This window comes from Brassica rapa, chromosome A05, assembly GCF_000309985.2.
Source record: "Brassica rapa cultivar Chiifu-401-42 chromosome A05, CAAS_Brap_v3.01, whole genome shotgun sequence".
NCBI lineage: Eukaryota > Viridiplantae > Streptophyta > Magnoliopsida > Brassicales > Brassicaceae > Brassica > Brassica rapa.
The window spans coordinates 28,031,832-28,056,356 of NC_024799.2; the positions used below are offsets into that span (position 1 = coordinate 28,031,832).

At 35.6% G+C, this 24,525-nt stretch overlaps 5 protein-coding genes and 1 long non-coding RNA gene across 8 annotated transcripts; 2 read left to right on the forward strand and 4 right to left on the reverse strand.

Moving 5' to 3' along the window:
* Positions 1 to 16: 16 nt before the first annotated feature.
* Positions 17 to 2,141, forward strand: LOC103855150. Its single transcript, XM_009132106.3, has 2 exons — positions 17 to 1,670; positions 1,841 to 2,141. Exons 1-2 carry the CDS (start codon positions 367 to 369, stop codon positions 2,079 to 2,081), a joined length of 1,545 nt encoding a protein of 514 aa, XP_009130354.2. The 5' UTR covers positions 17 to 366; the 3' UTR covers positions 2,082 to 2,141.
* Positions 2,142 to 2,419: 278 nt separating this feature from the next.
* LOC103855366 (ABC transporter F family member 4) lies at positions 2,420 to 4,008 on the forward strand. The gene is made up of 3 exons (XM_009132344.3): positions 2,420 to 3,018; positions 3,178 to 3,263; positions 3,341 to 4,008. The coding sequence occupies exons 1-3, from the start codon at positions 2,472 to 2,474 to the stop codon at positions 3,635 to 3,637; spliced, it is 930 nt and encodes a 309-aa protein (XP_009130592.2). The 5' UTR covers positions 2,420 to 2,471; the 3' UTR covers positions 3,638 to 4,008.
* On the reverse strand, positions 3,901 to 19,380 carry LOC103855153 (endoribonuclease Dicer homolog 2). Of its 3 annotated transcripts, none has more exons than XM_009132110.3 (24): positions 19,194 to 19,380; positions 19,056 to 19,107; positions 10,375 to 10,439; positions 10,119 to 10,296; positions 9,743 to 9,856; positions 9,331 to 9,465; positions 9,130 to 9,214; positions 8,975 to 9,036; positions 8,757 to 8,897; positions 8,533 to 8,661; positions 8,321 to 8,450; positions 8,132 to 8,228; positions 7,856 to 8,051; positions 7,608 to 7,768; positions 7,281 to 7,496; positions 6,952 to 7,178; positions 6,604 to 6,875; positions 6,095 to 6,522; positions 5,918 to 6,018; positions 5,657 to 5,838; positions 5,363 to 5,572; positions 4,863 to 5,273; positions 4,498 to 4,779; positions 3,901 to 4,429 (listed from the first exon to the last, which is right to left on the reverse strand). In XM_009132110.3, exons 2-24 carry the CDS (start codon positions 19,071 to 19,073, stop codon positions 4,085 to 4,087), a joined length of 4,185 nt encoding a protein of 1,394 aa, XP_009130358.2. In that variant the 5' UTR covers positions 19,074 to 19,107; positions 19,194 to 19,380; the 3' UTR covers positions 3,901 to 4,084. The 3 variants fall into 3 exon arrangements, with proteins under 3 accessions (XP_009130358.2, XP_033148192.1, XP_033148193.1); XM_033292301.1 differs by lacking the exons at positions 19,056 to 19,107; positions 19,194 to 19,380 and adding exons at positions 10,633 to 10,652; positions 10,706 to 10,954 and having other exon boundaries at positions 4,085 to 4,429; XM_033292302.1 differs by lacking the exons at positions 19,056 to 19,107; positions 19,194 to 19,380 and adding an exon at positions 10,627 to 10,644 and having other exon boundaries at positions 4,085 to 4,429; positions 10,375 to 10,440.
* Positions 16,037 to 17,916, reverse strand: LOC108870899. Its single transcript, XR_004458423.1, has 5 exons — positions 17,626 to 17,916; positions 17,373 to 17,460; positions 17,065 to 17,264; positions 16,843 to 16,962; positions 16,037 to 16,745 (listed from the first exon to the last, which is right to left on the reverse strand). It is a non-coding gene; the product is annotated as an uncharacterized LOC108870899 (long non-coding RNA).
* Positions 18,884 to 21,572, reverse strand: DCL2 (putative metallophosphoesterase At3g03305). The gene is made up of 4 exons (XM_009132108.3): positions 21,196 to 21,572; positions 20,835 to 21,076; positions 19,194 to 20,753; positions 18,884 to 19,107 (listed from the first exon to the last, which is right to left on the reverse strand). Exons 1-4 carry the CDS (start codon positions 21,509 to 21,511, stop codon positions 18,991 to 18,993), a joined length of 2,235 nt encoding a protein of 744 aa, XP_009130356.1. The 5' UTR covers positions 21,512 to 21,572; the 3' UTR covers positions 18,884 to 18,990.
* On the reverse strand, positions 21,570 to 24,516 carry LOC103855151 (phospholipase A(1) LCAT3). Its single transcript, XM_009132107.3, has 11 exons — positions 24,057 to 24,516; positions 23,660 to 23,751; positions 23,364 to 23,491; positions 23,145 to 23,280; positions 23,021 to 23,072; positions 22,842 to 22,942; positions 22,585 to 22,770; positions 22,349 to 22,506; positions 22,170 to 22,224; positions 22,000 to 22,053; positions 21,570 to 21,918 (listed from the first exon to the last, which is right to left on the reverse strand). The coding sequence occupies exons 1-11, from the start codon at positions 24,277 to 24,279 to the stop codon at positions 21,754 to 21,756; spliced, it is 1,350 nt and encodes a 449-aa protein (XP_009130355.1). The 5' UTR covers positions 24,280 to 24,516; the 3' UTR covers positions 21,570 to 21,753.
* Positions 24,517 to 24,525: the final 9 nt, after the last annotated feature.

Here is a 24,525-nt window from a genome sequence, read left to right on the forward strand (position 1 = left end):
CTCTTTTCTTCCCGTTAATCCCATGTAGTTAATGAATTATGGGGAAAGATAAATCTGCGTTGGTTCTTTTCATATGAACGAAAAAGCAAAGTTTTTTTTCTAGAACAATGTGCATGTGTGTGTTCGAGAGTAATTTTCTCCACGCCTATATTAACTACGAAGTATCCGTTATATACAAAATGAGAAAACATCTCTTGGGAAGGCAATAAAACTCGTCTTGAAAAGCTTCGATGTATCATTGGAAGCTGGTAGTAGTTTAATTTTAAGACTTTACATTAAATGTAACTAGGCCTTGGAACCATACTTTGAGAAACCCTAGTTTTGACATTTTTGCCTGTTACTAACGGCTCGAAACGCTCTGTGTCGATGTCTCTCTCTATAAATAACACTACTACGAATGGTTCTCTCCTCATTCACAAAACATTGACGTTAAACTTTTATACTCTCTCAACAATGGCCGAGTCAAGAAACGAAGGAAGTTCATATGTAATACCAAATATTGACGCATTTTGTGATGGTTATATCTCTTGCATGGAGGCAATCTCGGGTCTGTCTATTACGTCCAGGAATCTTCATCTCCCAGAACAGGGCGTTTCAGTTGAATACCTACCAGAGCATCAGAAACTGAAGATCCCAGCTGCACTGGGAATGTCATGGACTACAACGATCCCGACACTCTGCCACACACGCCCCACTCTCTACTCCAGGTTCTGGAAGGTCGCCTCAATGCCCTACACCGAGATAGAGTCACTCGTGAAGACTATACACACGACCACTGTTCAGAAGATCCGTGAAGTAGTCGACGGTCTTGAAATGATGACACCTTCTTCCAAGAGACCTACGTGGGAGACTATGGAAGAAGATTCAGATGAAATGTTTGGTAACCTAAGCAAAGTCTTACAGTTTAACTGCGACATTCGAGACTTTGGTTATCTCCTTACTGAGAATGCCACTGTCACCGATTCTGCATGGTGCAGTAACGTTGATAATGTTTCTTCAGCTCGTTTACGTATCAAGCTGAAGCCATATACTCTTCATATGATTGCTGCTCTTAACCTTGGCTCTGTTGGGGATTATCCTCTTGGAGCTTGGGTTCGTGCTTATGGGTTAGGCGTTGGGATCTATCCTGCCTTAGGAAGCGCCTTTAAGACAGAAGCAGTTTGTACAACTAAGTTGCCTTCTACCGATGAGGAAGCCGATGTTCTAGCGTTTCAACAGAGCTACGAAGAGGTTCTTGAGAACCTATGTCTTAACATCTTGGCGGTCTTTGGGTTACTACACTTGAGCAAGGACAAGACTTATGTTAGAGGAGACGAGTACATGGGTCGCATTGGTAACTCTTACTTGGAAACACTCAAGACTCCTGATACATCTAATGTGATCATTACCAAACACAAGGAGTGTCTTCTACGTATTGCTCCACATCCTTTTGGTATTGCACAAACATATTGGCTTGCAAAGGTTATGTATAAGCATCAGCTTATAATGCCTTCTCTAGTTCTACGTTTCAATCTTCCAACTCCACCTCCTATTCAGAGGATAATAGTGATACTTGAAGCTGCTAGAGAGTGGGAGAATCTACCAGCAGCCAGAGATGTGTTGGAAATGTTTAGTGCTAATCTTTCTCGTTTGAAGACACAAGAGATTGCCATTAAGGAAGCTCCTCCAAGGTACACTGATTATTTTTTTGGCTAACATATTAATATTCATTTTTTTGTCTAAGATGTTTAAATTCATTTTTTTTGGCTAAGATGTTAATATTACTATATGATTATCTACATGTAACATATTTCCATATTAGCTATATGTGTTTTTGACGATATGATCTATGTAAATTTAGGTACTCAGACTTGTATAGGTTCTATGGATGTGAAGAGAAGATTGTGATGTCAAGTGAGGTTTTGGCTGATTTGACTGCTTTGATGCCTGCTACTTACTGTTTTGCAATGGTTGCACACGTGAGTAAGGACGGGAAGAAGAAGGATGGTATCGCTCTAGCTCGCTGTCTGAAGAGTGTGGAACGTGATTCGAAACTTATCGGTAATTTCTGGAAGAAAATGTGGAGAAACAAGTTGCAATAGAAGCTAGAACTCGCTTCTGAGAGATCTAAGTATTGAGAAGTAATGTAATCATGTATTGCATTATTCAGTTCTTGAAAATCCAATAAAAAGCTATTCTGCACACTTGCACCGAGACGGAAAAATCCGGAAACGGCAAAATAAAAATTTATAGATACGTCTATAAACTATATAAAATATATATAAATTAAAAGTTCAAAAATAATTATGACCATAAATTTCTACATAAAACATTATAATACAAACACTAAATTATGAACGGCCAAAAATGTTTCATTACAAAGTTACCTTACAACGCATGTGTTCTGTCCTTAGCTTCGGACTAATATATTTTAGTGGTACGCACGTCCTAGGAACTCTCTTGCTGTTTTGTTTTCTTGCACGTATGTTTTTATGCGGACAATAATAATAGTCAAGATCAATGTATGGTTGTTACAATCAAGATTCTTAGAAGAAAAGATGGCTAGATCGCTCAAGAAATCAGTAAAGTTGAGTTTAAGACATGTAAGGATCCGTTCATCAACATCCAGTTTCAAACCTGGTTCTCGTTCCATAGAGAGGGACCAAAGAATCGAGTTTCTTGGAGGAGACAATGGCGTTAGAGAAGAGGAAAACGATGGTGACAGTAGTAGCGAGTATGAAGAATTTGAAGAGGAGGAAGGTGTAGAAGGAGAAGGAGAAATAGAAATAGAAGAAGAGGAACAAGATGATGATGGAAAAAGCGTTGTAAGCGGTGGCAAAACTGAACGTGAAGAAGAGATAATAGAAGTGGAAGCGGTGGAAGCAGCAAAGGAGGAGATCACTGAGGCAGGGAATAGAGTGATGGTGGTGGTGGATAAAGTGGTTGCTTCAACTGGTGCTCTTGAATGGGCTTTGAAGCACACATTACAATCACACGACTATCTTTTCCTCTTATATTTCTCCAAACCCTTTAGAAAAGGTTATTTCTATTTTCAATTTTAAATGCATTATCAAAAACGTTTGGATCTTTTTTTAGTTATGTAATATCGGCAGTAAAAACGCACTTAGTACTATAGAGTAAAATGTCTGGATCTTTAATATTATTTGGCTTTCTAAAGATCTTGAACTTGTAATAAAGGAAAAAAGAAGAACCGGAAACGTGAAGTGAAGACCGATGAACTCGTCCACACTCTAAAGAAACTCTGCCAAACAAAGCGACCAGGGGTGAGTCTACATTCTTACAAAAGCGTTTGGAGCGTTTCAAAACGCTAAAATGTGATCATGTGTATATACAATAACAGATAGAGGTAGAGATAAGGAGACTAGAAGGAAAAGAGAAAGAGAAAGGAGAGAAGATAGTGGAAGAAGCTAAAGAACAACAAGTGACTCTCTTAGTGGTTGGAGAAGAGAAGAAACCGCCGGTTTGGAGACTAGTGAAGCGTTGGGGATGGAAGAAACGGCGTAGCCGAGCTGGAGTTCTCAAGTATTGCCTAGAGAAGGCTTCATGTATGACCATTGCTGTTAAACCAAAGAACCGTAAGCTTGGTGGTTACTTGATCACTACCAAACGTCACAAGAACTTTTGGCTCTTGGCTTGATTCACCTTAAGCCACTTTAGGCTGTTTTTTTTTCCCACTCTTTGCATATTGTTATGTTCTTTTTTTGGTTTATACAGTTTTGTCTTGTTCTTGTTTGATTAACAGAGCTTTTTTTTTAAACCAAGTAGCAAGATGCTTTAGAGACCAATTGTGTTTGTAATGATTCTATGAGACAATATTTAGTGAACTATAAAGCAAGAATTAATTCTCTAGTTGTGAGGATTATATTAAGAAATTATAACAAGAAATTTTGAATCTTTTTCTTTTAAATCGTCTGCAATCTATTTGATACGATTACATTAAGAATAAAAATAAAATTTGATATCATAAATGCAAAAATTAACCAAAATGTTAATTTTTCCAAAAAAAAACCAAAACAAAATATTAATCATCTGAAAGATCTTTAAGTCTAATAGAGTTTTATTCGATTCCACAATAATGAGAAATTTAGGAGTCAAGGCTCTTCTTAAGTGAATTCAAGACTTCTTTGTAAGCCAACTTCTTAGCCATCTTCTTATCAGAGGCCCTTGCTGTATGCGCAAAACTCATTTCCTTAGCTTCCACCTCTACCGTGAAGAAAGCTTCACCATTCTCGAAGCCTTTAGCTTTACTCAACTCGAACTGAGCTTTCTGGCAAAGTTCTGTCAACTCTCTCACAGGATGCAGCTTCACAGTCTCTGGAGTTATCATACATCCCAAAAGCGGTTTTATACTCGCAAACACTACTTCCTTGTTGTAACCCGAGTCAACATGTATCGCACCAGCTAAAGACTCTATCACATCTCCAAGAACCTGACAATCCATGACAGTAAGGCCTTGTGTTCAAGAGTATAGAGAAATTTTTAAGAAAGTGTGTTTACCTTTGGGAAAGCGATTTCGGATTCCCATCCAAAACTGGATTGCACAGACGACAACCGTTCAAACTCACTGACTGTTCTGGAGATGTGCTTGTGGAGATCATGAGAGGCATGGAGAACGTGTTTGTGCAGGTTTGATTTCACCGCTACTTGAGCATAACATTCATTGTTCACAGAAGCAGAGCGCATGTCGGTCAGTAGACCAGGCGAAAGATTAGGATACTCGCCGTACAAATGCTTAGTTATGAGATAATCCAACACAGAGTCGCCGAGGAACTCCAACCTCTGCAGCAGAGTCAAATTAGTAAATTAACTAAAACACCAAGAGAGATTATATGAATTGGCTTCATGGAGAAAAACGACTGAACCTGATAGCATCTTGGAATTTCAGGAATCATGTATGAGCCATGAGTCAATGCCTCGACTAGAAGAGACTTATCCTTAAACTTATAGTTCAACAGAGACTCCATATATCTTACATTCACAAGCTTCTCAGCTTGTATTGATGGCTCTCTTTGGATCATCGTAGTTGTGAAATCGACTTTTATACCAACCCAGTTCATGAACGTTAACGCTGCTAGCTCACCTCCCTCGCTAAGATATGCACCAATTAGTGCTTCCACAACATCAGCCACACTCTTGCGTTTCAAATTCATCCTCCTAGCAATGTACATGTTTCTAGATTCGGATAGATAATCATTCACAAGAGCATAAGCTGCAGATGATTGGCCAGGAACCATCCACCCTTTAGGTTCAAAACACTCATTTCGTATAAATCCCTGTAATCAAAGAATATAGAGTTCGATAAACATTTCTCTAGATCCAGAGGTGATGGAGCCGTTTTAGATTACTACTAAGGAATGTATACCTGAAGTTTCTTGTCACATCCAAATTTGCAGAGCGTGACATTCGAAATCATTCCATCTTTTATTGAGCTGAGAAGACCCTCGTGATGAGTATGATATTCTTGGAATAGATGCTGACAAACAGCATATTTCAGAAAAGAGTCGCCAAGTGTTTCTAGTGATTCCAAGTGGAACTGGTCTTGGCACTTCTTCGTTGTGATAGCTTCCAGAACCTGTAATCATCAAGTGAGTTAAAAAAAAAGTGAAAATGAAAATGCCATGCATGACAAATTAAACAAAATGTTATAAAGTTGTACCTTGATGGTTGGAATATTGACTTTTGGGATGTTCTTCTTAAGGTTCAATGCTATAAGCAAAGATTCAACGCGTTGCATAACAGATGGCATGAATTTATATGAATAGATCATATCCACTGATATTGGAGCCAATATGACATGACATAGTTCAGGAGGTAGTTCAACATACTCCCTGTCATGCTCTGCAGCAAAATGAAAAGAATTTTTTTTAAGGAATAAGGAATCCAATAAGAACTCATAATGAGGTTAAAGATTAAGAACCTTTCTCCTTCTTCCTGGTCATGTGAAGGTTGTTATGCAGCGTGAAAATGTGTCTCCCATTCAAAAGAGGTTCATCCACAAAATTTAATTGAACCTCATGCCTGCAACAAAACTACACACTTTAATATCCACTCCATCCTCATAGTTGTCTAAACTTTATATGTATAATATATGTACCGTTTCTCATAGTACTCCATGTAGGTCACATCGCCAGAATTTCTCATCGTCAATACAGAATTTGCGTTTAAATTGCTGAGAATACCTCTGGTGCAGTAGACGTATCCATTATGTGGTGTGTAGACCAACGCATTTTGTAAGACACAGGTGCAAAACAACCCGTCTTTTGTATGTAGAATGCAAGAAGCATCCTTGGCAGAACAATCCACATGCCTTTCCCAAGGTTTATGACTAGTAAAGTTCACGGATCTTATCACCTCCCAATCAATAAGAGATGCTTTTTGCTCATGAGTGGATGGAACTAGTAGATAATCAAGCGCTGGACCGTCTCTGAGATGCAACCCATCCAACGCCGCCAACAAATTTTCCACACTATGATCCAAAAGAACTCTAAAAAGAGTTATCTGAAACCTTCTACACAAAAGGACCTGAACACAAAAAGAAAACAGAGTCTGATTTTAACTGAGATACAAATGAGATATAATTGATATAGAAAACGAGCAAAATACCTCATCTTGTGTAAGGTCAAACCCTCCCACATAACTCAATGTCACAGCTATTGTGCCAAGATGATCTTCTAACCGAAAGCATGTGTTCCCAATGTCATCTTCAAGCTTAACCCTGGTTCCCAGCAAGACATCCTTAAAATGAAGATTTCCTGGAAATTCTGACTTCATCCTTATTGAGTAGAAGTGGTATGTTGTCTGCGATAGTGCTGAAAACTGGGAGACTAGCTCTGGAGGGAAGTAACTTGGCTGTTCAGTGTCATAGTGGATTTTCCCTGCAAACTCAAACCTCGTAGATGAGTGGTTTATCACACAGTACAAAGTCTAAAAATGAAGACGCAGCAAAATTACCGAGTTTTAGTTGGACGGTTTCCTTCAAAACCATGTCAGGGACAAGATGATCAGTCAGAGCACCAGCTTGGTGCAGCTGAATGCAAGCTTTAAGACAGGCAGTTTGTTTTAACAAATTTCCATTCCCTTGAGCACTAACTTCTTTGACTTGACAGCTCTTAGGAAGGTAAAGGGTGCAAATCCCCTGATCCTTGTCTATATCAAATCTAGGAGTTGGTTTGAAGTATCTTTTCCAATTTAAAAAAAAACAGAAATCAGAGAAAATATAAAGAACAAAGTTCGAATAAACAAAAAACTAACTGATAAAGATGCTTAAGTATTAGACTAACTCATCTGAGGGAAGCCTTGAGCAGTAGAAATATATTAAGCTGACGCTTGAGCTAAGAGTTACAATAGCCCCTGTGCTGTTGACACGGTAGACCTCCCCGGATGAATCATCTGGAAGAGGTTTACAGGGAACAAGAGAATGGCTCAAAGAATCTTCACGCATTCTTTTCGCACCAGAAATATATTTCTTTAACCGAGATTGTGTGTCCATATCTCCTCTGCAAGTGGCAAAGATAAAGAGAAAGAAATTAATTTTTGTTGAGCATGGAGCTAATGTTTACACAATCAAATCATAAGATCTATGGAGGCGAAACCAGATATCAACAGACCTTTCCACCATCATCAAATAATCTGAGTTAGGCATTCTAGCACGCCCTTGAGATTGTATGAAACTGCAAATGTTGGATGCAGGGTCAAATCCGACAACCAGATTGCAACTTTGAACATCTAGACCTTCCTCTAGGATAGATGTTGAGACGATGATGTTTACCTACGAACAAAAAGAGATTACTCAGAATTTAAAAAAAAATTGCTAGAAGCAGACTGACTCCAACAGTTCAAAGGAATTTGACCATACCAAGCCTTTTCGAAAGTCCTCCACAGTTTCATTCTGCTTCTTCCGGGTTTGACTTTGCAGGCCAGAGTTGTTTCCTGCAACGTACTTAGTTTTCCAGCTATTATAGGTTGGAAGAATTTCATTCAAAAAGGATTCCAAAACCATAGCTGCAATCACCCGTTCCACAAATATGATGCACCGTATTTTCTCCAAGGAGCTGTATTAATTATATTCAGAGGATTAGATTTGAAACGATGTGTATCGGTCTATTGTGTAAAGTGTGCATGCAATCCAGACCTATAACCAAGAAGAGATTCAACAAGGCAGACTATTTTTGATGTTACGAGACCTGCCTCCAAATTTCTTTCTATGTTAGCAACACTCCAGTAAGGACCTATATGTGCAGGAAGAACCAAAAAAGATCACAGGTAAAGAGAAAAAAGAATAAATCTGCAGTTATATCAAAATGATCTAGCAGAAATGTACCATCAGGTATGTAAGCTAAAATGGCCTGTGAAGCATCCCTACAGAAATTTTTTATAGAGGTTTCGCTAAACTCCCCTAGCTGACCCCACAAGACAAAGTCGTTCTGACTCACTGAGAATGACTGAGCAGCCTGTTGTGGGAAAAAAAGACAACTCTATTAGTTTTCTTTTTAACCCAAAACCTTGAAACATTGATTAAAACAAAAAAAATACCTTCAGCGCCATCAAAATTCCAAGTTCATCCAAACAATAAGTTATAGATGAACATATCTTTGACAGTCTCTTCTTTATAGAATTAACAGTGGAGGATTTGAGATCCAGTGTCGCAAGGGCTAAGAGATGCTGAATTGTAATAATAACATTGTCATCATTAATGTGAAGATGTAAAAAAAATATAAACCAATCTCACTGAACTTCAGGCTTTAGAATATATATACCTCTTTGGCTAGCTTTTCAAGTTCCGCTATTATGCCTGCGCGTGCAGAGCTTGGTATTTCCACGTACGTGTAGTACTTGAAACTCGGAGTAGAAAAGGGGACAAACTGAGCCAGCACAGACTCGTTTGCACATGTATAGACCTTAATGGAATCAGAAAAGTTAGTGAGTATGATTGAATACACAAGAAAGTTATCATTATCAGTGAGAAAAGAGCAACCTTTGAATTCATTAGAGATTCGAGTTCATGAATCTTTTTCCAGTAGCTATCCAAGTTTTCACCTGAGGTGGTGAGAGAAGAAAGAAAGAATATAACGAAACGTGGAAAAACAAACCCAATCAGGATAGAATGAGAAATGCTTTAAAATTTTATACCCTTTGTTTTCACAGGGGATGCAGTCATCCCAAATATTCTAGGAACGAGAGAAGTTGCAGACTTTAATTCCTTGTGATAAAACTCCTGCCACGAAAAAGGGCTAGATTGTCAAAAGTGCAAAAGATAGCTTATAAAATGATATTTCAATGACACATCATTCAGGTCTGAGTTTAACTACTAAGAGTATATATTATGCTCACCTTCAAGATACAAGCATACGCGTGATTACCCCGAGCATGATGACATTCATCAAATATTAGAACTTTGATCATGTTCAACGACAGAAAACTGTGTCTTAATGCACTGAGCAAAATGGCAGGTGTCATCACAAGAACCTGCATTTGCGAGAGAAACGAAAAAATAGAGTGAACAACTAAAATCTCCAAACAGTAGAAGTAACATTTGGCGTAACACACAAGTTTATATGTCAGAGACAGCTTGTATAGATACAGAGCATAAAAGCTTAGATTGAGATGAAGCTTAGTATAAGTGTTGAACCGCAGAGACATGAAATGGCGAGTAGTGAAGCTAATAAGTAATATACTAAACACTCCAGACCAGAAAAAAGAAAGAAAGTATATATTTAATCAGTCAAAAATACGGAAATAAAACCTCATATTTATCGACTTCTTGTTTCCAAGTAGGAGCATCCCAAAAGTCAACCCCCATGGATCCCCAATACATGCCCACTTTAAGATCCGTATGCCTCTTCAGCGCTTCAGCTTGCTGCGTAAACACACAACAAGAACAAAGTATAAAACATCAATCAGTACACCATTACCGAAGAAACTAACACTAATGTCTCTAAAACTTGGTGCATTCTCAGCAATGAGCGTGCACAATGCCTACAACTTCAATCATGAACCAATTCTACATAACATTAATTAAATGTGTACTACCATCAAGTTGAGCTTATGTGATTAAAACCAACAGACAGTCACATTCAATATATACTATAAGAGCTATAGATAGAAGGAAAGCTCCATACTTGAGTGACGAGAACAACTTGAGGAACCAAGAAGACGCTGAAGCAAGGGGAAGGCTTGCGGAAAAGGTAAGCGTAGCTACGAAGAAGCATGATGGCGATAAGAGTCTTGCCAGAGCCAGTCTCCAAGTAAACAATCGTGTTCCGCTTCATAGCTTTCTCTAGCGCCTCCACTTGATAACTGCATTTTCAAAAAAAAAAAAAAAAACATCAGAGAAAAAAAAGAGTTAACACTCCTAACAATAAGGATCATCACTACCTTCTCGCAAACGGTAGAGGAGAGACTTGATCGGCGCTCTCACTCTCCATATCAACAATCGTCATCTAAAACAATATGATTAAAAAGCAAAGAGAGAGGAGAAATCAATTTATATACAAGACAAAATAGCAAAAAAGCAAAAAAAAAAAGAGAAAGCTTAACAGAAACGTAAATCATCAAATCAACTATTCGTTACTTTCCAGTAAAATACACAAAACGACAAAAAATATGGAAAACTAGCAATCGAAAGTGACATACCAGCGAGAAGAAGGATCGAGAGGAAGCTTACTGAAGAAGAATAAGAAGGAGGAAGGGTTTTTTTCACGATGATCGAACGATTAAGCTATTGATTGCTTTTGAGTATTTATAAATTAAAAATCAGAAATGAATATTCCGCCGTTCTCGAGGAGAAAAAAAAACAAAATTTTGAAAATGGTTTGAAGAAGAGTGTGAATGTTTTTGACTCTCTCTCTCTCGGTAACGAGGAAGATGAGATATATCGGGAAATTATTACTGTGAATGATCTGACAGTGAAAATATCTTTTCGCTGGCGTCATTATTATGACGCCACTTTTATTGAGTCGTACCTTGAAAGCTTTACCAAGGCCCAACCTAAAGTTTACCAAGGCCCAATTAAAACTGTAATTAACTATTTTTAGTCAATCTCTTATATACTAAAGCACAAGTCACTCTACTAATCAAAATTTGACATGTCATTAATATTTACCAAATTTAAGCTAAATTAGTTAAAACAAATAATAGTTTAGAAAATGAAAAAAGCAACCGTATACGGTTTCTCGAAACCCACTACACTGACACTATCCATGATCTTCACTTTATCAAGGCTCCGTTATTTTTCATACTCCTATAAATATTCAATGAGCAAACAGCAGAGCAACTAAACAACTCCCATTCGATTAAAACAAAATATGAGAGCCATATGCTACTTCTTTAGGAGCAGAAGAAGACGAGATCAAAACATAACATTTCCCTTTAAGTTTTGTGTCATATCACTGAAATGCGGGTTGCAATTATGTATTATGTGGTTTGAGTTGGTCGGATCTTGGGAATGGTTTTCGAGACCCATGATGTGGAGTACCATTGCTGGCTTCTCCAAGACTGGTACTGCTACCTTTCATGATCCATAGTTTAACAAGGTTTTCCTATTATATTCTCAGATTCTCTCTTGCCATAATCATAATGCTTGAACTCATAATCATAATGCTCAAGGTTTAAATTTAGGGAAGTGTTTTATAACACTATGAATTTTTGCAACTCTTGAATAAATCAACGAGGTGACTGATTATGCTATGCTTGATGCTTTTTGATTAATTAATTTTTCTTTTCTCATTTTACTGTCTATGTGGAGTTTCTATTTGCACGGACACATGTTTTTCTTTGAACAGCTAAAGATTGAATTTCTTTAGTAGCAAAATACTAGGTATTTGTTATCTCATAGAATATTTCTCTTTGTTTTGTTAGTGTTCTTCACTATAATGTATAACTATCCAGTTATACGTATAATTTTTACCATATTTGCTCTGTTTCCATGGCTTAGTTATGTCTGCTGTGAGCTTATCATTTATGTCATATAGATTTTAAAAGATATAGTAGCATACATTAAGCGATAAAGATTAGCTACTCTCTGTGACATGCTGTTTTATTGTTTTCATTAGATTTAGAATATTAGTTTTGTTTGTAAATGGAGATACTTAATGAATTACTAAATGCAGTAAGCCAAAGAAACATAAATTGCAAGTCAAAGATTAGAAAAATTATTGAAAGCGAAAAAATCTTTAAGAAGTTAAACAGGAAAGCTTCAAACTAATATTTATATCAAACAAGCTAATCAAGACTGATGTAAAAATCTCTAAACAAATCTAACTTCATTTTATATAGTACTAGATTCTTTCTCCGCGCTACGCGCGGATAATATATTTATATTTGTTAGATTTATCATTTTTATTTGTATGTGAAATTTTCTATATTAAATTATATATAACTAATTTATAAATTTAATTTTTTATATTTTTAGTTTAAAGTAAATATTTCTATCATATATAACACAATTAACTAATAAAATATGAAGAATCAAGTCCAAGATTTTTGAGTTATGTAAAAAAAATATAATTATGTATAGAACACAAATTATCTTACTTTAAAAGATCGGAATCTCATCTCGAATAAATTCACGAAAAGAAAAAGTACTCCAATAACCTACTTAAAATATAAAACCTCCTTAAAAAAGCGTACTTGATAATATTTTTTTGCGTGTAATAGTTGAAAACAGACAATTGAATATCGATCTAAAATATTATTTTAATATATCTAATGGTAAAATATTAATTTTAATAAACAAATTTTGAATTTTGTAATATTACATGAATTAGAAGTCTTTAAAATCTAAAATCTATTTTATTAACATACTATATTTTTTATTCATTTATTATTTTGACGTTACAAAATATTGCTTTAGTTTTATTTGGTATATTATTTTTTTTAATAATTTAGTTTCTTTTTAAGTAATTTTAAAATTATCAAGAATATAATATATTTAAAATTATTTATTTAAATATATCCAAATATGATGTCTCATTTTTATGTGTGTTTGCGTTGAGCATATTTAATTTCTAGTTTGTATATTTTATAACACCTTGTTGCGTGTCGTTCTATGGTTTTAATAAATGTGTTGTCAATTCATTTTTATTACTACTAACATGATTTTTTAGTAATCAGTGATAATATACTTTTAAAGTTATGTATTATATTTTATAGTATATTTTTTAACTCTTCATGCTCGCACTTTTTTTAGAATCATTTTAATTAGATAATAGGTTTAAAGATATAAATAAAACTGTGTATGTTGTAAATTTAGACTTTTTAGTGTAACTGATCACTATCAATTATGGAAATTATATTATGATTTTCTTTTACTAAATCTTTCTTTCTGTGTATATTTTTTTGTTTTATTTTGTATTTTTACACTTTTATTGCATTGTTCTTTAATTGCAGAGAATTGATATTTCCATTTTTGTTTCATATACCTTAAAAGTCTTCGGTTGATTTTTGTTTGTTTTCTTTCTCCAATTATAATGTACAGTTCGACCGTTTTTTTTTGGGATCAAACTACAAATACAATCAGATAGAAAAGTTTAAACTCCAAGAATAGAGTGAGTATTTCTGCTAGAAAAAACTGATTTAGCCACTAATATAGTGAGATATTATAATATTAGAAGGTATGAAAACTCTTCTATGTTGTTCTACGCTCGACATAATTAAGTTGTTGTCAACTGATTCTATATTTGTGATAACTCGAAATACCTTTTTTGTCTTCCTTACAACATCATTAATTGGTTTATGGTTCGACCATTTCTAATATACCGAGAGTAACATAAAATTAGATGTTTATTATCTCCTCCCAATTAGGAATTTACAGAATGAGAGAAATTCAAGGTGAGACCACTTTACAATTTTGTCATTATATCTATATAGAGTTAGTCAGTGTTTTGAAACCCGACCCGGATCCGCGGTAGACCCGGTAAACGCGGTGATCCAGAAAAAATCCGGTTTGAGTTTTATAAAAAACCCAATATTTAAAAATCCGCAAAAACCCGTAAAAGTCCGCAAAAACCCATTAAACCCCAGGATCCGATATCGGTTGAACCGCCGGTTGAACCAATAAATAACTTTTACTCCTTTTTTAGTTTTTAGATTATGTTTTATATTCCAAGTTTTCAATTAAAAAGTTAGGTGCCGACAAAAAAAAGGTTAGGTTTTCCCTTTTAAATTTTATATTGGTAATTTTTAGATTTTGATGAAGATTTTTCACTATGCCACCTAAAAAAATGAAGTGAACAATGATAGAGAAAACCAAAATTAGTTGATGTGATTTGGTGTTAGTTTATTTCTGTTATTGACAATTTATTACAATGATCTTTTACTCTTAGTTTATATTGAATTTGAAGTTAATTTATTATTCAAATTAGATATTTAAATATTTGTGAGTTTTATATCTTAATTTTTTTAGATGTCATAACTCTTATTTTGTTACAAAAAATTTTAAATAGTCTAAACTGTTTTTTTATATTTTGCATGTCAAATGAAAATAAAAAAATAAAAACTAAAGTTAATTATTTGTTAAATACTTTTTAAACATAAAGTATATACATATCCAAACTATTATTTTATGTTTTAAAAAACATTTAGAAAATATTAAACTTTAGTTTTTTATATTATTTTTTTATAGCTAATAAATTATTATAAAATAAAACTAATTCATTTATTAACCTGCGGTTTACCCGTAGTCGACCCAGTGACCCAGCGACCCGGTAAGTCGTCCGGTTCAATGTCTGGTTCGGGTTTAAAAACATTGGAGTGAATTTATAGATTACTTTATCTGTTTCAAAATGTAATCAATTTTAATTAAAATCTCTAATATTAAAAGTTATTACTTTAGAAAACTGTTATTTAATATATAAATTTAATCAATTACACAATAATTTACATAATTTAATTGGCCACACAATATCCAATAAATATAAAGTTACATTGAAATATAAAAACAATTTATATAGTGAAACAAAAAATACTTTTAAACCATTATATTATAAAACAAAGAGAATATTCAAATTATATTGAAACATTATAATAGTAAAAATCAGAAAAGCTGAAATCTCAATGTCGATCATTTACGTTGCCCATGGCTTAGACCATCTCCAATGTATTCCTCTATTTTTTTCTCTAAAAAAGAGAAATTTCATTATAGAGATGGATTTGTCTCTGATGTATTTTTCTATTTTCTCTCCTAAAAAATAATATTTTTGATATATTCTTTTTTAAGTTTACAAATAATATTTTTTATTTGTGAAAGTTGAAAACCAGCAAAATTTATTTTAGTATTTTATAAAATTATAATTTTATTTACACTAAATATTTTTTTACAAACTATTATGTAAATAAAAAATATAATTATATTTATATAAATAATATATTTTACTAAAAAAATATTTTTGGTTATAATTGTTTGAGTAAAAAGTTAAAGGATCATTTTGTAAAAATAAATAGAGGAGGTGACATTGCAAAAATATAGTTTCTCATTGGCCGATTATTTTCGCCTACACGGACACTCTATCTAAGGCTTATATTTTCTTTTTATTACTTGTTTGTTAATTTATTTTAGTATTTTATAAATTATGATATTATTTACACAAAATATTTCTATACAACCTATTATGTAAATAAAAAAATATATTTATATTTATATAAATAATATATTTCACTAAAAAAATATTTTCGATTATTCATTTTGCAAAAACAAAAAGAGGAGGTGACATGTCAAAAATATAGCTTCTCATTGGCCGATTATTTTCGCATACGTAGACACTCTATCTAAAGCTTATATTCTTCTTTTATTACTTGTTTGATAAAGTTTATTTAAATGAACACATTATTTAATTATGCTATTCCAACTTTTCTTTGTATATATATTGTAAAATAGATGTTTGATTTTCCATCATGAAACACATGTTGAAAAGGTAAGAGTTTTGGTAGAGTAGTTGAATAATTCACGGAGGCTATTGACTTTGAAGATAACGTGAATGATCAAGAACAAAAAGATTAATTTTAGCTACAGTCTTTTTTTTATCATTTTACCAAAAAGAAAAAAAGAACAGGAAGATGACTAATAAAAAAAGATACAAACAGAGTATTGTAAAAAGGTGTTGATCACAATAGCAAACATTATAGTCTTTTATGTATTAAAAACTAAAATCCAACTTATAAACTACGAAAACACACCACATGTTAGGAAGGAGAGTACCTCAACTTCACAAATCATTATTTAAAAAATGTATGCAAAAACAGAGTTCAAAAATAGTTTGTATAAAGTTATGCTATACTCCCGTGTCATTATCGTCCTCGATGTTGCAGCTATTGTGCTGCTCCAGTCACACTTCAACGTAGATCTAGGCGACCCAAAGCACTTGCCAAGCTTCTCATTGGAGTAATTCCTATAATACCACAGTCAATAAAAAATAATGTGATCCCGCCAAAGAACTTAATTTTGTTACAGCTCCCACTTGCACCAAATTAACTCAAAAAGAGTCTTGATGATCTACCAAAGTCCTTCACATATTCAATGGCACTTTCTCCTGTAAGCAAAGAACTTTAGTGACTGCAACAACATAACTGAGTAACGATCCATTCAAGGGGGTTTGTAAAAGTATTCTCTCAGTCAAATTAATGATAAGAAAGATTTTTCCATTCATTGTACTGACACCTACTCGCAGAAACAGACCTTTGTAACGCTGTTCTTTTCCTCAAAAGTTTCTGTGCCATCAGTTTTGGTGAAAGATGTTTGAAGTTCTCCCCACCTGAATTATAATATTTGAACGTTAGTGTATTTAACAAAATTCTTGTTAAAAGTAAGTTGTCGACATCACTCCATATTCATCCTTAATTCGACCTTACCTTATAGGTTCCTCCTTAAATCACAGTATGCTTCGAAGTTTTCAAACAAATGCAACCTCTCTTTACGCTTTCAATGCTGATGCAGAACTTCCATGACACCATCAAAGACTCCTCTTCTACCTAAATAATGAAACAGATACATATTGAAAATTGTGTAAACTAATCTGGTAGCCATTAAAAAAGGAATACGAAGATGCGAATAACAGATCTGGTGGCTCCTACCAAGAACCAAGCTGAGTCTGATTCTTCTCAAGTACTATTTTCTTTCCTCATTAATCAGTATCTCAATGTCATCGCCACGCTCAGATGGTTTCCATACAGAACTAAATTTAAAGAACTCTGGTATTGATTTCTCTGTCATTGATTTCAGCTGCAATAAAAAGAGAGCAACCCCTCGGAAATAATACTCCAGTGGGCCGAATCTGCATAGCATGTTTTTTGGCCTTGATTTAAGTTTCCCACCTTCCGAAAGAGAAGAATTTGATAAATACTAAACGAACATAACCACAAATAACAAATCTCTTCAAAACCTGTATCTATTTGTCTCTCGGACAACCTTAGCGCTTTGATCTCTGCGTGTGCTTCTGACTTCCGTAACTCTCGAATATCGATTCTTATCTGCATCCCAATAGAGACAAACACTAACTTATTAAGAAAATACTAACAACCAAAAAAAGTAAAATAATTTAAATCAAATCGCCACATAATCGTCTACTTGATATTCCGTGAATTATTATACTATTTGCATAATTAATTGTGTTCAGCAACAAACCTAACCCTTACCATAGATATATCTATTAGAACACAACTCGCTTGAACTTTTGGATGAATGGAACCTGAAAGTCTCGAGAACTCAATCACTAAACTATGTTCTTGAAGCTCGGAAAGGACCCTGAAAGTGTTATATTATTTTGAGATAAGAGGTTAAAAAGGTTAAGATCCCCGATTCAGAAAACGTTTATTCCGGCTTACATGGTTCTGAACTTCACCTTGTATCACAGATTCATGTTCAGGTGTAGAATAGGTTTAATGATAGAAAAAAAATTTATGAAATTCAGGATTTAGAATATCAGGCCATACCTTTTCGCCGAAAATGACAGATCCAGCACTATGAGGATCCCGCTTTGTGCATGATTTGGGGCTGTAGATGGAGCCACGCGCTAATGTGATCCGTCATAGCGACCCCTTTTTTTCTTATCCATTGAACCGGTGGTTGATCTAGTCGGAGCTTTGGTGCTAGATTTTGCCGAAGCTCTAGCAGAGGAGATTTGGGATTCGGGGGAGTTTATATAGGTGGAGTTTGGGGAGACGAAGAGTGTGGATGATATAATGGGGTTGAAGCTGTTAAATAGCTTCGATGGTGGTGGACGACTTTACACAATCGTGGTGGTGATGTGGAGAGATGAAGATATGTGATTGGCTGGAATTAATAATCCTACGTGGACAGCATGAGAGGAGCTCATATATCCCTTTTAATATAGTATATATAGATGTTTGTGGTTAATAATGATAAGTGTGTTTATAACTATATATATACATGCATATAAATCAGAGTTAAATAATACATATAATTTTAGCTAAAATTTAATTTAATTATTATTTATAGTTATTTAGTAAATTAGTCCTAATTAAATTTGCTTTTATTTGTGAACAAAAATATTCCCATGCATAGCATGGGCACAATACTAGTTAAAACTAAATCAATTCATTATTTTTTTTTACATTTATAATAATGAGAGAATTGGTGGGAAAAAAAACAAAATTAAATTTTTAGAGAGATAGAAAGAGAAAATAAAGAAAAGAATTTTGGTTATTTTCTTAATTTGTTTTTTTTTTGTTATATGATGCAATTTTCCTATAATTAATTTATGATTATTTTATCATTAATACGTAACAAAAGATGCATTAAAATGTCAAATATATATATTTTTTAAAAACTTGGGATCATTTTAAAACGAAAAGAGTAAAATTGTATTTAGCAGTTATAGGTTTATAGCTAAGGTTAGAGACAATTCCAAATATTTATATGGATATTGGAACATAAAAAACAAAAAAGATTTTGGATGCTAAACAAAACAATTAGTTGCTCTTTTTTAAATAAGAAGATATAAATGATAAAAACTGTCAAAGAGTTTTTTTGTTGTTCTCTCATGGAGCTTTATGAGTTTTGAAGATAACATAAAGTAGCAACAAAGGAACCACAAGACTGTAACCTGGAAAATGAACCACATTCATCTCATAAGCTCTAGCTAGACTCCAGCAATTCTGTCAAAATAACCAAAAACAAGAAAATACTTCACAAAGTGAATACGAATGAACAAGAACATGCAAGAGTTTTTCAATTATATTACCTTGAAATGCTTCCAGTACAGAGCCAATGAAGCCAGCAAGAGCGACTTCCGAACCAATCTCCTCTTAGAGAACAACATAGACCGGCGCTGCCATCTCTTCTTCCTTCCCCGGTCATTATGGTCATCCTCCTTCTTACCAGATACAGCTCTAATATGCTCTTTGTAGAGTTCTCTCTCAGCAACAAAACAACACACAATCAACAAACTCGGGATGACAACAAAAACCAGATGTGGAATCACCAGAACCATCACATCAGGCTCTCCGACGTACTCATGTTTCCTCTCTCCGGTCGTGACCACCCATCCCATAATAGTCATGTACGTTCTCTTTCCGGAGTCAGTAAACACTTCACCGGAGAACCAAGGGAAGAATATGAGATAAAATAAATACGCCACGTAACCGAACCAAACCACAGGGAGTCTACAAAGGTCTTGGAGAATCCACAGCACAAGCGTGAACAGTCCTTTCTTGGCGACGAACTTCTTGAGAGTGTACTGCTTCTTGAAAACAACGATGATGCACTTCGGAATAAAGAAAGCAAGAAGCAAACAGCTTATCACAGACCATAGAATAGGGAAGTACAACGCGGCCCATTGGCAGCCCATTACACGAAACTCGTTCCACGTCCACGACACTCTAGAGCTCAGACCGTTGATTGAAAACGGACGCAGCTCCGATAAAGTCGATCTTCCTTTGATGTCAGTCACTTCTATCTGAAGCCAATACCTATCAGGTAAAGAATCTTCAAAGGCTCTATAGTTCCACGGGAGTGAATAAAAAGATGCTCCAGAAGTGGAACCATGTTTTCTCATAGGAGCTTCCATGACTAGATTGTTGAATCCAGGAGTTGAGTCATAGACTCTAGCGACAACATCAACAACCAGAGATTGAGAAAACACAATGGCTCTTATCGCGTCGTAGGAGGAAGAGATCATGTGCTGACACTCGTATCTGTGGCGTGCTAACGACGTCGACATGAAACGTGAATCTAATGGAAAAGTCGGTAACACGATGGTCTTGTGTGAATCTGACGACTTGAAGTCAAGATCGAGGTACGAGACATGACCTCTATCGATAGCCACGATCCGGACCGCTCTGTTCTTTCTCCAGTCACCCATCTCCCACTCCCAGAACTCCGCATCCGGGGAGGCTCCGAAGGAACAGTTCGTAGCACTTTCATCTCCGCCGCTCCGCCTCATGTTCAGCTGGAACAAGTCGTTATCCGATAGACTGACGCCGCCCGAGCGGTGGAGTCTCTTGAGGTTCTTCCCGAACCTCGAGTGTAGGTGTCCGCAGAGGTAAGCGGAGACGGAGTGCTTCAAGAACACGTCCCTAAGGCTCTTTTTGGAATGTGTTAGAGCTGAGAAGGATAACGGGAAATGTCCGAATGAGATCTTAGTCACAGGCTTTGTCGGCTTGTCGTCATCCCATTGCGATAACTGTGAGTCGAGCGAGGTTAGAAGCTCATCGGTTGGGTGCCCGAAGAGGTTTGTTGGGCCGCGTAGTCCAATACTCATTGTGGTGTCAACACCAACGAAGAGATGTTTACGTTCACTAGTCTGTTATAATAACAAAAACACACACGTAACTATTAGCAGCTAAATGATTCAAAGATGTTAAACATATAGACTAACACCAACCTCGAGAGTGATGGTGTTGATATTATCTTTCCTTGCTACCTTCCCATTGATGCTATACTTTGAGAAGAAATCAACAGATGAATTAACAGAGGGGACACCAAAGTTGTCGTGGTTACCCCTAAGATCATAGAACAAGGTTTTATTCAACCCACTTGTCTTGATAACGTCTTGCATCACGCTCTCGTACTCTAACCACTCTTCTTCGTCTTGCTTCATTGTTAACATGTCTTTACTCTTCCCATCTAATATAACCAAACGAAGGAACATATTCAGACAAAGAGACAAGTTTTTCCGACATAGCAATGTCTTGTAATGAAACAACACTAGATTCGAAAAAAGTCATAAATTATAGGTTATAAACCTGTGAGGTCGCCGGTGATTAGGACGAGAGAAGGGTTGATGAGAGAGAGAGCAGGACCGACTATGTTTCTGAAATCGATAGCTCTCTCGGGATGATGAACACTGAAATGGAGATCTGATAGCTGAACCACCCAAACCAAGTCTTGTCCGCTTCTCGCTTCGATCACTCTTCTTCCAGATTCGTCTATAGAAGCAGAGACCCTCGTCGTCGTGCTCAAGGAGATTAACACAAGAAGAAGAAGAAGAAGAATCGAACTCCTCCGCTGTAAAGTTGTGTTCTTTCGAAGCTCATCGTCGTCGCCGTTCGCTTCTTCCATCACCTCTCTAGATGGAATCGGAATCTCTCGAATTGTATTTACAAAAGCTTTTTCCAGAAAAGAAAAGTCTACATTTTTATTAGTTCTTTATTAATAACAAACCCAAAGGTTGCTGCTTTGTACTACTAGCAATTACATGGCACATACATGTCACACAGTTTACAATAGCATATAATAATTTTTAAAAAATTACATCACAAGGAGTTCCTTCGTTTTATCTTGTTCATTACAGGTTTTGGAATTTAACCAGAATCAGCAACTTTGTGAGTCCTTGAGTGCTTTCGTTTAGCTTTCTTAGGCTCAACTCCTAGCCATTGCTGGATGAGCTCAAACACTCTTTTATCATGGAGGAGTCCTCTATGGGTTCCGGAGACTCCTACACTCGCAACTGATTTAAACTGAGCAGCCTGTGAATAAAAATAGAAATGTGGTGAAAGGTCCAGACAGAGAAGTGAGGATGAACGAACAAAAGAGAGTAAGTAGCTTACTGCTGCTGATTCAGCTGGTACAGTTCCATCTCCATCTACATATGTATACTCAGGCTGCAACCAGATAAATACTTTTTATTAGATCAGATATGACAAAGCAAAAGACGGTTTAGAACTTAGATTTTAAAAGGGCTCAAAGCATTCTTCTCAAGAAGACTCATTTCACTCACCATGGTTTGACATATCTCAGACAAGTCCCCAATGGGAGAAGTCTCTGTGCCATAACTGCAACAGAAACAAAAACAAAAAACAGTTTTGTGTGCTTTCTTAGATTGCAAAACAGTTGGAATCAACCGGTAAACAGCTTAATGCCATAGAGGCACAAGAGTGGTAGGTAATGAATGCATACCAAACATCAAAGGGAGTATCCTGTGCCACTCCATAAATGTTATAGAAGGAAACTCCATCAGGAAGCTGTACTTTGTTGAGAATCTCTCTCGTCTTACTCGCCCATTCGAGGATAGAAAAGTTAAAGGGTAAAGCTATTTTATTCCCACCATAGCTTAGCTACAAATACATAGTAAAAGATGAGAATAACATCTCAAGCCAATGAAAATAAAAAAAAAACAAAAGCTTAATGTGTACCTCGTTATTCTTCAATGCATCGTTGAATAGATCAATACTCTCCATCAATCCAAATGATTCCAGCTCCACAGAAGTCTCGTCGTTGTCCTTTTCAGATTTCTTACGCCAAACTCGAATCTCTGGTTGTTTCTTCCACTTAAAATCTGGATTTGCCATCATCTCGTAGATAGATGGGCACTCTACCAACTAAAAACCAAAAGTTCTTAAAAAACACATTCATCAATCAGAGAGAACAAGAGTTCCAGAGAATTTATTACCAGCTGGTGCATGGTCCATCTCGATACGAAAAAGAAGCTTTCTAAGCCTTCCACAAATTGCACACCAGTCAAGAGTGAATCATTGATGCACCCTGGAGCTCCTGTTAAACCAAATCCAATGTCATTCCCAGTGAAAGTAGCTATGGACAGCTTTCCCAAAGAGATAATTTGTAATAAACCTTGGAAAGGTGTTGCAATTGTGATCCATTTACCAACATACTTGGAGAAAACCTGTCAATGGTTAAAACAGTTATTAATCTTGCTTGGATGTGGTAATATGTGGAAGAAGATCATTATAGTTACCTCGGGATAGAGAAACATGAAACATGAAATCATTACTCCTCCCATTGAGTGTGAGATGATAGTGACTTTTCTCTCCCCTGAAGTTTTATATGCAGTTTCCAGCTTCTTTTTGAGACCGAGCATCAGTTGATCGATCCTGCAAGAATAAAATAAAGCAAAAAAACAGCTGAAGAATCTAGTAAAACTACAATTTCTGGTAATAATAACTGCAAATCTGACCTATTGCTTTGTCTGAAATCGTAACCGTATCCAAATAATGTAGTCCCTTTCTTGTAACCACACCCAACCAGCATTTCTATCATATCGTGAAAGTGATACACCTCCGTCAAGTGACAAAGCTTCACAAACTGAAAAATCAAAAGTTGTACAATATCAAACATAACAGGAAAAACGAACTAACTCTCAGGTTTGCAAGATACAAGTATAAGTAACGCTAACAGTTCCAGAAAAATTAACAAACTAAATTCAAGAAAGAGAGTAGACAGAAAAGAAAAAAAGGTATCATCATATTTTACCCAGGATGGATCTAGAATGTCAATTGCATAGAGTCCATGGTCATCATCAGGGACCGAAATTTCAATATCTTCATCCAACGGTTCTGTATAACCTGCAAAAGACTATTCAAGATTACACATCTGCTTCATAGCTTAATTCATAGTCACGGGTGAGTCTAAACATGTCGTAATGCATTATGCAATAGCACAAGACTCATTACATTCGAACAAAAACAGTAGAAACAGACAAAAAAAACCAACACCGTAACTGTTTTGTCTCCGCTTGTAAGTAACCACTTGCAATACGCAATCACAAAGAAAAAAAGATTTACAATTTTTTTTTTCTTTCAAAAAGGACTCAACTTTGAAAAAAAAACATAAAAACTAAAGCTTTGGGTTCCATCTATGAGACACTTACCTGTTTTGGGATTGTAGAGAGACCAGAGGTTCTGTCTGAAGGCAAGGTTAGCGAGAAACAGCCGAACCCAGACGCGAATTTCAGACTTGGAGTTCTTCTTCTTAGAATGCAGAATCGAACCTCCCATGCCAGAGACGAGGAGGACGGGATCTCTGTCCGCAACCTCGCCGGAGTTTTCATCATCGTTAGTTCCCCAGCACGGACACGAAACCCATTTCATCATTACCGGGTCAAAAGCGTAGACCCGGAATATTCAATTCGGATCCTTTCTTTCTTTTTCTACAGAAGTCGGGAGAAAGATGGAAGGAAAGGTCGTGTGTGGGGCTTATCAGAGGTTAAATGAGTCATCAGAGGGAAGATGTCCGAGAATATGCCATGTGTGACTGTCACTGTAATGATTCTCTCTCTCTACACGAAAGATGATGATTCACGTGCTCCTCACGTGTCACACCTTCTAGTTACTACCTAC

What these genes read in the sequence shown, in the direction of transcription:
- LOC103855153 (XM_009132110.3), bottom strand. An exon ending in AAGTTGTTCTCGTCACTCAA is followed by an intron (nt 9,857 to 10,118) that starts GTATGGAGCTTT and finishes GTGTTTACGCAG; the next exon opens with CAAGCTGAAGCGCTGAAGAG. An exon ending in CCGAAATCGCTTTCCCAAAG is followed by an intron (nt 4,430 to 4,497) that starts GTAAACACACTT and finishes ATGGATTGTCAG; the next exon opens with GTTCTTGGAGATGTGATAGA.
- LOC103855366 (XM_009132344.3), top strand. Translation starts at nt 2,472, where the DNA reads ATGCGGACAATAATAATAGTCAAGATCAATGTATGGTTGTTACAATCA. An exon ending in CTCCAAACCCTTTAGAAAAG is followed by an intron (nt 3,019 to 3,177) that starts GTTATTTCTATT and finishes CTTGTAATAAAG; the next exon opens with GAAAAAAGAAGAACCGGAAA. An exon ending in GCCAAACAAAGCGACCAGGG is followed by an intron (nt 3,264 to 3,340) that starts GTGAGTCTACAT and finishes ATACAATAACAG; the next exon opens with ATAGAGGTAGAGATAAGGAG.
- LOC103855151 (XM_009132107.3), bottom strand. Translation starts at nt 24,279, where the DNA reads ATGATGAAATGGGTTTCGTGTCCGTGCTGGGGAACTAACGATGATGAA. An exon ending in ACATTCTAGATCCATCCTGG is followed by an intron (nt 23,492 to 23,659) that starts GTAAAATATGAT and finishes TTGATTTTTCAG; the next exon opens with TTTGTGAAGCTTTGTCACTT. An exon ending in GATACTCCCTTTGATGTTTG is followed by an intron (nt 22,225 to 22,348) that starts GTATGCATTCAT and finishes TTTCTGTTGCAG; the next exon opens with TTATGGCACAGAGACTTCTC.
- DCL2 (XM_009132108.3), bottom strand. Translation starts at nt 21,511, where the DNA reads ATGGAAGAAGCGAACGGCGACGACGATGAGCTTCGAAAGAACACAACT. An exon ending in AATCACCGGCGACCTCACAG is followed by an intron (nt 21,077 to 21,195) that starts GTTTATAACCTA and finishes TGGTTATATTAG; the next exon opens with ATGGGAAGAGTAAAGACATG. An exon ending in TCAACACCATCACTCTCGAG is followed by an intron (nt 20,754 to 20,834) that starts GTTGGTGTTAGT and finishes TTATTATAACAG; the next exon opens with ACTAGTGAACGTAAACATCT.
- LOC103855150 (XM_009132106.3), top strand. Translation starts at nt 367, where the DNA reads ATGTCTCTCTCTATAAATAACACTACTACGAATGGTTCTCTCCTCATT. An exon ending in ATTAAGGAAGCTCCTCCAAG is followed by an intron (nt 1,671 to 1,840) that starts GTACACTGATTA and finishes ATGTAAATTTAG; the next exon opens with GTACTCAGACTTGTATAGGT.